Here is a 13542-nt window from a genome sequence, read left to right as displayed (position 1 = left end):
TTAGTCAAGTGAAGAAGGGAGAACGCAGTTGTATAGATGAATGTTTTTCAAAAGGTTAATATGATATAAATAATTGAAGGTCACTCTTTGCTATCAATGGAAAAATTTGCTGGTAAAATTTGAGCCCCCATCGCGATTGAGAAGAATAATATCAAGCAGTTGATTGGTGAGCGAAATGAAATAATTCATGCAAATGATATTTTTTGTATCTAAAACGGAAGCATACAGAGAAGCAATCGCAAGAAGGAGTGAGAGTATCCAAAGATTGCTACGAGAGCTTGCAGAATATATTCATTGGAGTAATAAAACAGTGGGTGAAGTGATTCTTTAGTCTCACCATGATATCCCGTGCCTTTTATTCACGTTATTTCCTGATATTTTTAAATGGCTCTAGCAACTTAATTTACTATCAGTCATGCAGATATAATTCTTGGATTATATTAATATCAATCAGTATCATATAATCATGCTTTACTTTTTTCAATATTCTGTAAATCAATATAAGTCGTTTTAGATGCCGACGCCCCTACATTTTCTATGCTTTCTGAAAAAAATCTTATTTGTAATATATCATTTGTCTGCATTTTCTGTATTTTGAAAGTCATTCTTTTATGTTGACGCCCTTACTTTTTTCTTTCAGTTTCAATGAAAAGTTTTTTTTCTGTATTAACAATAGTTGCAACGAATCCTCTGTCAATCAAACAGTAAATAGCTGCAATAACTTTTAACAAAATTATTTCATGAGTCAAACTATCTGTGTATTTCTATTCATTACACTGGCATAAAGGTGGCTTGCCCCCCCCCCCTCCAAAAAAAAGAGACAAGAGAGATTTAAAAAAGTATATATATATATATATATATCGCCCTAACTACTAACCAGTCTCTGTGGTCTAGTGGTTAGGGCACCGGCGTTCAAAGCTGGGGGCCCGGGTTCGATTCCCGGCAGAGACATTTTTTCGGCATCACCAATTTTTCCAAAGGGTAGATAGCTCTGGGGAACCTTAATTTAAGCTACGCCTACCATTGTTCTCTTCATCCATTTCTTTACACAATATTCAAAATAAAAGAGTTGCCAAAGCTGTTGTACATGTATAGCTTCACACACATTATATATATATATATATGTATATTATATATATGGGAGAAGAGAGAGAGAGAAAGGTAAATGAAAAGTGCGAAATGTGATATCATTTTTGAAATATATTGTCAAATCTATCACCACAAAAGCTTTTGTGTAGTAATAATGTCAACATATTCTGCTCGCGATTGAATTTTGTAAAATTTTGTTTCACACACCATATTTTTGGCAGTCCCATTTTTATTCTATTTTTACGCTACTGATTTTTTTTTTCTTTCTTTTTTTTTAAATTCATGCATGATAATGACCACCCGTGACAAATTATATGCAACGGTCAGGGAACAGGAGGGCTGTAGGCGACTTCTAATTTTTTCAATACACGTGTTTAAAATGTAAAACTATGTCTTTTTTGTTGTTGATTTTCTCATGGCAAGAACCTCCCTCCCCCCCACCCCCGTCCCACGTTTGGCCGAGGCCTACTTCCACTTTCACTTTCAAAACCGTTCCCCGGTCACAAAAATTCCCAACTGTAGAAGCGTTTATGGAATAAAGACACTTCTCAATGTTCTTTGTTGTGGGAAAATTATGCGTATGCATGCATGAAGAGCGCATGCGTACACAAATCGGCCCAAATTTACAAGCGTGAATTTAAGAAAGTCACTTCTCAATCAAGAAGAACTTCATTGTGGGAAAAGGAATTTTTAACCCCCCAAAATATATACATCGAAACATTGCACGTGTATGCATGACGTGCGCATGCGTACACAAATTAGCCAATTAAAACGAATTAAATTAGCTAGACCTTGATCTTAGAAGGTGGAATTGTATCTTCTCTCAGGATAAAAGATGGAAGCATCAAAGAAGGTTAACCCGTTACTGAGACCGACATTTTCGAAGATTTACAGGATTCTTTTTTTTTCTTCAACATATTCGTTTCATACAGGCACAGGACGGGGTAAGTAGACAATGCACGGTAGGTCTGCCTATACAAATTTCGCAAGATAGTAGGGGTATTTCAAATTTCAAGCTTCGTGATACCTTTGATGTTGTCTCGTAGAACCTTGCGATGACGCTTGGCAAATTTCAAATTTACATTTTGGGGTGGAGGAAATAACATTATCTAGGGAAAATCTGAGTTATCTTATTGTTGCTTGATTTGAGATGATATTTACTTCTTATTTCCGACTTCATCCGATTTTCCTTAAAATATTACATATTTCAGTGCTTTGAAGTGTCAGGCGCGGTTCTAGTGGGAGCTTTGTGGACTGAAGCCCCTCCCCCCCCCCCCAAAAAAAAAAAAGAAGAAGAAAAATGGGTGTTGGACGAAATTGGACGAAATGACAAAAGACCAAAGGGCTATTGGGTGAAGTGGCTTTTTATGAAAATCAATTCGTCGCACGCACCACGAACCGTCCTCTCTGCGCACTTCGATGCGAAAGTTAGTTTGGCAGAAAACGCTTTTAAAGAAAAGCTTTTTTAAAACCAGCAATAAGTGCACCTACAAGGAGAGCAAATTGTTCGTTAGTCCGAAACGAAATAAGGTTCGTTAATCATTACGTTTTCGGACTAACGAACCTTCGGAATTACGAACCTCACTTTGTTTTCGGACTAACGAAATTTCGGAATTACGAACCTCATTTCGTTTTTAGACTTACGAACCTTTGGAAAAACGAACCTTCGGAATAACGAAGCTTCGAAATTACGAATGTATGCGCCCAGTGGCGTACCGTGGGTCACGGCATTGGGGGGGAGGGCATCAGCAAAAATTTTGAGTCACTTAGCGAGCGCGCGAAGCTCGCCCAGATGCCAGGTATACTGACTTAATAGAGACATTTTAAGGACAGTGCCATTAAACGGATATGTATCTCACTTGTCAAATAATGCGAGCGCGAAGTGCGAGCTTAAAATTTTTGATATTCAGACCTAAAAAGGGACATTATAATCAATCTTTTGTAATCATGATACGTACATGTCTCGCTAAATAATGACCCCCAAACAGGAATATTTTAAGGATTATATCTTGGGAATCCAATAAGAGTATACTCATCTCACCATAGTCATCCAATGCGATTGCCAATAAGCGCTTGCTGATTTTGTTAGAATTATATCTAAACATGCACATAAAGCACTTGTAATCATGATTAACATGCCCATCTCACTAATCAAATCTTGCGAGCGCGAGCTGAAAATTTAGGAAATTCAGACCTGAAGAGGGGCATTTTAAGTCTTGTTTGTAGGAATTCACGGAGACCACGTAGTTCACTAACCAAATGATGCATGCGCGAAGCTCGAGCTGAAATTTTGTTATATTCAGATCAGAAAAGGGAAAATTTAAGGACTGACTGTAGGAATTCTTGGAGAGCAGACATATTTCACCAATCCACTACTGCGAACGTAATCACGGACAGGAAATGTTTTACATACTATTGTACATAAAACAATAATAACTCGAAGTGCGAGGAAATATATATTGGCAGTTTGGTGTATATTGACTTGAAAACGGGAGGTTTTAGTATAACAGGATTATATATCTTGGTAAACAGACAATGCAAGCACCAGGAACAATGAAGACATAGGCCCTGAGCAAATTATGTTTCATTAAGTTATGAAAAAATGTTTCTTATGTAATATAACATAGCATAATTATGATATAATATAACATTATAATGAACAATGATGTCTTCTTTCCCCGGCCACGACGTTTCTCTTCCCTTCTTCCTCTTTTTTTCCCTTTTCTCCGTTTTTTTTTGTCAGCCGATGGGGGGGGGGCAGAGGCTGAATACTTCAGAAAATTAGACAATGATCATGACAATGGTACAATGCTCCTCCGTGTATTATAACGTGGGGTATGAGTCATATTTTTTCAAAGCTAGACTACATTATTAAAGGTCAAGTTCACCCCAGACAAATGATGAGTTGAATGAATAGAGAAATAAAATTAAAAAAACAACTCTTAAATTTCATCAAAATTTTATGTAAAATAAGAAAGTTATGACACTTTAAAGTCGATCTCCTGGCTTCAAAATTCAATACTTACAAGCAGCTTTTCTTGGAAAGAGTTTCATCGGTAACTTTAAAGGACAAGTCCACCCCTAATATAAGTTGATTTTAATAACAGGAGAAAATCCAACAAGCATAACACTGAAAATTTCATCAAAATCGGATGTAAAATAAGAAAGTTATGACACTTTAAAGTTTCGCTTATTTTTCACAAAACCCTTATATGCACAGTTCACTGATATGCAAATGAGGGAGTTGATGATGTCCATCACTCACTATTTCTTTTCTTTTTTATTGCTTTAATTAAACAATTTTTTAATTTTGACAGATTTAACGATAAGGACCTACTTTACTTAACAATAAATGTTAAAACAATGGTAATACCACATGTTCAGAGAGAAAGAAAGAATTGTTTCACAGGAGAATGGGGTAAACATTAAAATATTTTATAATTCATATAATAGTATACAAAAGAAATAGTGAGTGGATGACTTCATCAGTCCCCTCATTTGCATGCCGACTAAGATGTACATAAGTGAAATTAAATTAAGCAACACTTCAAAATGTCATAACTTTCTTATTTTACATCCGATTTTGATGAAATTTTCATTCTTAGATGGATTTTCTCCTGTTATTCACATCAACTTTTATTAGGGATGGACTAGTCCTATAAAGTTACTGATGAAACTCTTTCCAAGAAAAATCTGCTTTTAAAGGACAAGTCCACCCCAACAAAAACTCGATTTGAATAAAAAGTGAAAAATTCAACAAGCATAACACTGAAAATTTCATCAAAATCGGATGTAAAATAAGAAAGTTATGGCATTTTAAAGTTTCGCTTATTTTCAACAAAATAGTTATATGAACGAGCCAGTTACATCCAAATGAGAGAGTTGATGACATCACTCACTCACTATTTCTTTTGTATTTTATTATTAGAAATATGAAATATTTTTATTTTCTCATCATTGTCATGTGAAATGAAGTTTCATTCCTCCCTGAACACGTGGAATTCCATTATTTTAACATTTTGTGCTTCAGACAAGGAGGTCCAAATCGTCAAATTCGTAAAAGTTGAAATATTGTATAATTCAAACAATAAAGAACAAAAGAAATAGTGAGTGAGTGACATCATCGACTCTCTCATTTGGATGTAGCTGGCTCGTTCACATAACTATTTTGTTGAAAATAAGCGAAACTTTGAAATGTCATAACTTTCTTATTTTACATCCGATTTTGATGAAATTTTCAGGATTGTGCTTGTCTGATTTTTCTCTATTGATTCAAATCAACATTTTTCTGAGGTGGACTTGACCTTTAAGTATTGAATTGAAAAAAAGGAGATCGATATGGGATTAAGAAATGCTTGGCTCATTGTTCTAAAGAGGAGTATGCAGTATATAGAGTCAGACTTTCTTGGAACCATGGCAACTGCACTGTTGATCATGTATTAACGAAATAGCACTGTACAAGAAGGAGAAAAATATGTAAGTATCTAATCATAATATGGCCCACTGATTAAAATGTTTTTATATTAGCAATTCTCAATAAAAAAAAAATGGCCCCTTGATGAAATTGTTAACCTCTTGCCCATGATAGCTCCCGATATATTTTCAGATAAGGAATATGAAAGCTGCAAATGAAATTTCGTTTTAAGATGAAGAAATCAATGAAGGACCTGAAAGCCTTTCCAAGAGACACACTTGTATCAAAACATAGTATGACTGATGACATCGGCGCTCTGCTTTAGTCTAAATAATACATGGAAGAAAATTACATCGACGATAAATATTGATTTTTTTTTAAGAACTCGAATCAATTACAGAGACATCATCAAGGGGAAAAGCAAACCTATACGAGTAAGGTCAATGCCTGATATATCTTGTCTAATTATTATTTTTGTCTGTTTTGTGCCAGATCAGAAGGGTGTTGTTGATTTTATTTTCTTCTCAAGATTCGACATGGTCGCATTGATCAGACTGTTCTTTTATTTTCCTCCAGGTTTCTTCGTTGACCAAAGACCATGGACCTCTTGAGGAAGGTGCAGCTGCTATGCCTAGCTCTCCGCTTGGCGATGTTCCTTGGAACGTCCAATGCCGTCTCCGTATCGTCCTCGACACCAAGCACTGTCATGACTACAGAGGAGAGTAATGGGACACGCGCCATCTCTTTGGAGGATCCTGATGCCACCGAATGGTTCACCCTTGAAGATGACAATGATGTTTTCCTAAGTGACTTGAATCAATCGCTTATTGAAGAACTTGGCAAGGAAATAACAAGTTCTGATTATGTTGGCGGTAATGTCGACAGAATCGCTGCATGGTCTTGGTTTTCAATTCGCTGGACATGGGTTGTGATCTCAGAACTAGTTGTTGGAGTCGTCGGAATCATCGGAAACCTCTTGGTAATCACTGTTCTCTTTCAGCGGCGTGCTAATAGCCGATCTACCGATACCCTCATAGGCGCACTCGCTGCGGCGGATCTCTTTACTTCAATTGCGTTGCTCCCTGTAAGGTCCGCCAAGACTGTCCCACCCACTTGGCTTGGACAGATCTATTGTAGAGTGATCTGGCAGGCCCTTTACATGTGGGTTTGGGCCATCATGTCAGGATTTCTGCTGACTGCCATCTCTGTTGAGCGTTACATCGCGGTCACTCACCCGATCTACTTCAACAGGATCTTGACCAGACGGAGAGTATCTGAGGTGGTTGTCATTTTGTGGATTTGCGCAGTGATAGCCACTGTCCCTTCTTACTTTGTAATCGAAGTAGACAATGTCCGTCATCGATGCACCGTTACAAAAAGTTTAAGGTCACCTGCAATTCAGACAGCTTACGGTGTCTACGTTACATCCATTCAGCTGTTCATACCAGCAACCATCATGGCCATTACTCAAACCTTAATCGCCATCAGGCTCAATGCCCATTCAAAGCAATTTGAAGGTTCTAAATCGTACCATCTTGCCGCTAGTAGAGCCGTCATCAAAATGATGCTTGTCGTCATCATCGCATACGTGGCCTGTTGGACGCCGAATCGATTGCTCTTCTTGCTAACTAGGCTTCTCCGTATTCGTACCGACGTGAAAAGTCAGATTTCTGAGGCCTTCTTCATCCTTGCTGCTGTCAACTCCAGTATCAACCCAATCATCTACAGCATCCGTTACCAGGAGTTCCGCAATGCTGTCAAGGATTTGTTTGCAGGAGGGAAAGTTCGAAGTAAAGCGATGTTCGATGCTCCTGTTGAAGTTAATACCGAGCTTACAAATGACGGAACTGCATAAACGAATGGATGTCGCGCCACAAGGGGCAGGGGCGACATATGCCCCCGAATTAAGAAAAAAGCTCTCAGAAAAAATGGGGAAATGAGGAAGAAAAAAAGTAGAAATGACGTCATTAAAGCCTATCTTTAGTTTAGGTAAATCTCCCAGAAGTGCTTGTCATTTCAATAATTGAATACTAGATAACTGTTTTTGTCCAAAAACGGTTGTGGTGTGAAGAAAGTGTACTGATTTTACATCAAACTTTAATTCTATCGGTTGCCTGAACAAAATGAAATATTTGCATATTTGTATCTTGTTTGACACCTTCTCAAGCATTGAACGGGCTGAAAATATCAGGATATATTTTGTAGTAGCTGTCTAATATCCATCTACTATCTGCAAAGAAAGTGCTCAACCTGGAATTTGTGATAAAAATAAAAACATTGCAGAGAGAGGGCGCTAGATTTAAAATCAAATCCTAACAACTACCTGAAAATGCCATATAAAAAACAATAAATGATAATAATATAGGATTTGTATAGCATACGTTTTCGCACAGCTTTTTGAGGATTACTTCCTGCCGGTACACATTTACCTCACCTGGGTCGAGTGCAGCACAGTGTGGATAAATTTCTTGCTGAACGAAAACACGCCATGGCCGGCATTCGAACCCACGACCCTTTGTTTGAAAGGCGAGAGTCAGTGACATGAAAATCTATCGTTCGAAATAAAAATCTGAAACAGAAATAATCCGAAATTCGTTTTGCCCAATGTGATAGTGGGCCCGGCAGCCAATGTGCAGTGTCTGATCGACGTTGTTCTGAATCGCTGAACGCCAAACGGGATAACAGCCACTTCCTTCTTTTAACCTTTTTCTTTGTCTGACGCGGCGGGGCTTTGAACCCCCGACCTCCCGGTTGTGAGGCGGACGTTCTACCATAGTAGGTCCATGGTTCTACCAACTGAGTCAACACGCCGGTATATATTTGAATTTCAATAGGTCAAGAGGAGTTCAATAATAACTACTGCGCTTTTGCAGTATTACAATGTATAATGATAGACGAATATAATTCAGATAATTCACATGACCTTTCACCAAAGCTTTCGGCAGGCATTAAAGCTTGTGTATAGTTTTGGTAAATCCACCAAAATGCACCTATCACTATTCCAATTCATTGCTAGCTAATATGAATGGATATGTCCTATAACAGTTATGATGTGGAGGATATGAAATGAAATGTGTTTTAAATGATAAATTTTTGCGATTTTACAAGGAAATTTAACTTGATCGGGTTACCCGATCAAATTAAAATATCTGTGTGTTTTTGTCTTTCAATTAAATCCTATTCCTAATCATGAAATGGGCTGAAACTTTCAAGATATGTTCTTTGTCTGTAACTTTTGGATATCTAATCACTAAATTTATAAGATAAGTGCTTGAATGCCCATTTTTTAAATTTAAAACAAGCATCGCCGAGAGAGGGCGCTATATACCCAAGATTTGAATATTTGAAATTTTCTCAGAGAAGTGCAGTTGGAAAAATATATAACGGTCTCTACGCTTCAGTAAGACTGTCATATTAGATGATATTCAATTATCAATCACATTATTGACCCTTTACCAAAGCTATACACAGGCTTTAAAAGAGAGGTTGGGCCTTTTAATTCGATCAACCTATATTATAATTATATGAATGAGAAAATGACGTCGTCTTTGGAACGACCCCCTTCAAATATCATTGCACCACCCCTGCTCTCAACAATGTTTAAGGTAACTCTGGTTTAACTTCTATCTACCAATCGTTTCTGAAGTAACTGTTGCCAACACTTTTACCTAATTACATGCGAAACTTTAAAGTTTGCATTCGATTCACAGACAAAATTGTCAGCATTCTATTTGCCTTTTCTCTTTTTATTCACACCTTTTTAGGGATGGGGTTGGGGTAGACTTGATGACCTTTAACTTCAGCAAATTTGTAAGAAATGAAATGTCACAAAATTTCATCATTATGCATATTTGCGATCAAGATTAGCTTATTGGTATAAATGCCCGCAATGATCAGATGTACCCAATTCTTTTGTGTATATTGCTCGACCTAATTTGCATTTCATGCCATATTAGGCAAGGTCTATCCGGTATACTTTATCATTCTGAAATGAGAAAAATCATTACTCGGAGATCTTTCTTTTCTTCACAAAACAGAATATAGGCATATTGTGTATACACACAAAATATATTGGCTTTATTTTATGATATGCTTGAAGCTTACTCTTATGATAACCTTAAAGAGCATCCACAAATTTATGTTGAGTTGGCCTCGATGAACTCCTGGAAGTTTTATATATGATTTCTGGGCGCAAGACGGATTTCTTTTTGACAGTAATTTAATCGCATAATAATGTTACTTTCATAAATATCACGAGCTTTGATGTCGCACTTAAGTACTTATATGTGTCGTTTGGGAAGGCCATACTTAAAATAATTTTGGACAGTTATAGTGCCGCTTCTAATTGCACAAATTAGCTAATTAGTGTTTGATGATGTGTGAAGAAATACAAAAGATATTTGTATGTAGAGAAGATAAACGGTATTTCAACATTTTTTTTTCTCTTTTTTTCAAATCTGATGATCTTTCAAAACTGATGAAATTTAAAAGCTGCCATGTTCGTGATATCGGTAGAAAATTTGTCCTTGCTCCATCCACTTCAATCCCTCATGTAACATGACCACTACATTAATTCAAAAGCCGATGGGAAGACCATAAGGACATAAATGATGCACAGAGTCCTACGGCGTACAATAACCTTTTTACGATTCTTTACATAAATGGTAAAGGGTAGGGTAGGCTTTTTATGGTAAAGCTTTACCTAGGTTAGGACATAATATTGGGGAATATAACTAGCCTTGGCTAACCATTAACAAAGTATTTTTGTCCTGATTGCGACCATTGTTGCATAAAATTTAGCAAGCTTGTAATAGACGCCATCCACCCGTCCTTTACCCTTTCTCAATCCTCGGCAGCCCGGTCGTGTTATTAAGTTCTTCTCTTTGTTTCTTGTCTATTTTCTTCATATTCTGATTTTTCAACTTAGCCTTTGGCTCTATCTTTATTTCCCCGTTTCCTTTTGCCTCTTTCTCCCATCTTCTCGCCATTCTTGCCCATGTCATTGAGTCATATCTTGAATTTATATCCCCCTCTTGCTAATCATGCTAATGTATATAGGCTTATTAGTATTTCATGATATTTTGTACTTCCTCACATGTTGTTCTTTCCTTCCTTTTCCCACTTTCCTTCCATTTTCCCTATTTAATGTTCTTTCTTTCTTTTCTTTTTTTCTTTCTTTCTTTCTTTCTTTCTTTTTTTTTCTTTCTTTCTTTTTTTTCTTTCTTTCTTTCGTTATTTCTTTCCTTCTCTCTCTTTCTTTCTTTCTTTCTTTCTTTCCCTTTCGTATCATTTTTCCCCTTTCCCTTGCCCTTTCTCTCTTTCTCCCTTTTCTCTTTTTCCATTTTTTTATTTTCCCGATGAAATCCGCCAGGGGGGGGCAACTTGCCCCCCCTGTCCCCGTCTGTTACGCCACTGGGCTACACATAAAAAACTGTGGTGTTAACCGGTGTACATAGAGGACCACACCAGTTATTTCACACCGGTGTTAAATTGTTGGTGTTAGTTTTACACCTGTAGGTGTTATTACAACACCATTGGTTGTTACATTTACACTCTTTGGTGTTATGTTCAATCTTTAGGGTGTAATTTTAACACCTCAGGGTGTGGTCCTCTATTAATACCAATTGGTGTCAGTTTTAACACAACAGTTTTTACAGTGTAGCAGTCGAAGAAGAGAGCGGCAAAGCAGAGAGGGTAAGTGGATAGCTCGTTCAGCAGGCTTTGAGCGAGTAATATTTTTTGTTACTAGTCGTTCGTCATATCAGACACGGGGCTTTGTCTCAAGGTTGGAGGGGATGGCATCGCAGGTGCCTATGCGTCCCGGGGGGGGGGGCCACTTATATTGACGAGTGGATACCATGCGCGACCAAAAAAACACGTAAAAAGGATGTCCTTTTCACGATAGGGCACGTTACGTACGTAACGTGATAAGGGTGTCAAAAACACCAAAATAATGAAAAAAGGGTATCTATTTCGCTAGGAAATTACGTGTTTAGGGTCGAATTTGCGGGGATGATAAAACAAAATTAAAATGTTTTATAAAGGATGTCCTTTTTGCCCCAACACTACGTGTTTAGAGTCCTATTTGGGCGAGGTGTATAAGGTGGGGTCGTACTAAACCAAAGGTATATAAGGTAAAGCCGACGACCGAAGGACCCGTAACAATAAAACATTCCTGTACTTGTTTAGGGGTTCATTTCAGGGAATATTTGCCAAGAGTATCGTTTTGTTTCCAATTCTTGTTAAGGGTAGGGTTTCACACGCCAATACTTCTTAAGGGGTGCATTTTCAGAATATGGAAATTACGTGTTTAGGGTGCTTTTCGAGACCCCATGGTCGCGCATGGTATCCACTTGTGAATGGAAGTGGCCCCCCCCCCCCCCCCGGGCTATGCGTGGCAAAGGTAAGAGCCAGAATCCTATTTTTAGACATAACAATGTTCGATGTATAGACTCCCTCCATATCTTCTTTGGACTGTCGACGCGTCACAGTGCCACTTCAAGGACGAAAAGAAAATAACTGATGAAATACATGACAAATAAAAGACACTGAAAACGTTTATAAGGGGGCATTTGGAAGAAGAAATTAAATGTTTTCTTGAATTGGATTGATTTTTTTCTTTGGTAAAAAGGGACGATATTTAAATGCTTCAAAAAGTGAGGGCAGAGTGCCTCCTCCCCCCCCCCCCCCCCCGATCGTTGCCCCTATAATAACGCCTTCTACATAGGTAAACGGGCTGTATGCTTATGATTTCCGAAAAAATATCAAGGTTTTTTTTAAGAGGCTACGATGCAGATGCTAAAAGGGAGTCCGTTATGAAATCGTTCGATATTCCCAGATCTATACTCAGGAGCAGCTTGTTTCCCACATAAAGACAATGATACGAAACATACAAGGACTCAGGCCTCCCAGTAAAAACGCTAAAAAATGAAGAAAAAAATAATTAAATTCGAAAAATTTCCATTCAATAAATGCACAAGGAACGCGAGCCATAAGTGATTTCTTCTTTCGTTGCCCCCATGCACCCCTATTCTCTATCTCAATATGAAATGACCGAAAAAAAACTTGAAGGAGAATGAAACCTTTGGAACCAAATAGGCTTGTGTAGAAACAGAAAAATCAAAGAATAAGAATAAAGAAAGTTTGAGAAAAATCGGACAAACAGTGAGAAAGTTATGAGCATTTGAATATAGCAATCACTAATGCTATGGTGATCCTCACTTTGGCAATGCGACAAGGATGTGTGATGTCACTGATGAACAACTTTCCCTTTAGTGGACTATAAAATACCCTCAAAATATCTCTTTTTGCTTTTTCTTATGATGATACAAACTCTTTATCCATGATGTATTCTTAAAAAATATGTATTACATGCCCTCATGTAAACAGAACACATTATTTATGGATAGATGTGATAAAAGAGGCAATTCTAGTGAAATATATACCAAAAGTAATGGGAGAGTTGTTCACAAGTGTGTTACGATACTGCAACAAATAACAAGTAAATTTGATTTTTAATTTTCTCTTTTTTTATTACAGGAGATAATTATACATAAGTAAAACAAATAATGATCTTACATAAATCTCTTGAAGTGTCCGATGTAAAATCCCGAAGTGATGATGCTATATCCAAGTAATAGTCCAAATGATAAAATCCCAGTTGACTGGCGAAAATTCACAATGATGGCGATGATGAAACTGATGTTGAAGTCCGATGAATAATAAGAGTCACTGCGACGAGTTGAAATGTCCGTGAAGACGATGTTGATGATGATTAACAGTCAATTTCAGCAATCCATGGGTTGAAGCGTGTTCATTGAACAGGTTGATGATCTCGATGAGAACTGATAATTTCTCTCTCAAAATAACTGCAAACAGTTCATTGATGCATAAACTGCTCTGATCTGATCTGGTGAAGTGATCTCATATGATGTGATGTGATCTCCTGCTCTCATATGATGTGATGATCAAGTGATCTAATATGATGTGTTGGTGTGTTGATCATCTTGAAAAATCTGCAGCTTTATACTAATTACAAG

At 37.4% G+C, this 13542-nt stretch overlaps 1 protein-coding gene across 1 annotated transcript; it reads left to right on the top strand.

Annotated features, from left to right (window-relative positions):
• Nucleotides 1–6101: 6101 nt before the first annotated feature.
• LOC121432208 (QRFP-like peptide receptor) lies at nt 6102–7358 on the top strand. Its single transcript, XM_041630062.1, has one exon. It carries the CDS (start codon nt 6102–6104, stop codon nt 7356–7358), a length of 1257 nt encoding a protein of 418 aa, XP_041485996.1.
• The last annotated feature ends 6184 nt before the right edge of the window (nt 7359–13542 follow it).

The sequence above is a fragment of the Lytechinus variegatus genome, chromosome 18, assembly GCF_018143015.1.
Source record: "Lytechinus variegatus isolate NC3 chromosome 18, Lvar_3.0, whole genome shotgun sequence".
Taxonomy (NCBI): domain Eukaryota; kingdom Metazoa; phylum Echinodermata; class Echinoidea; order Temnopleuroida; family Toxopneustidae; genus Lytechinus; species Lytechinus variegatus.
The sequence above is the reverse complement of the archived record's forward strand: the minus strand, read 5'-3'. Positions and strand labels throughout refer to the sequence as shown.

What these genes read in the sequence shown, in the direction of transcription:
- LOC121432208 (XM_041630062.1), top strand. Translation starts at nt 6,102, where the DNA reads ATGGACCTCTTGAGGAAGGTGCAGCTGCTATGCCTAGCTCTCCGCTTG.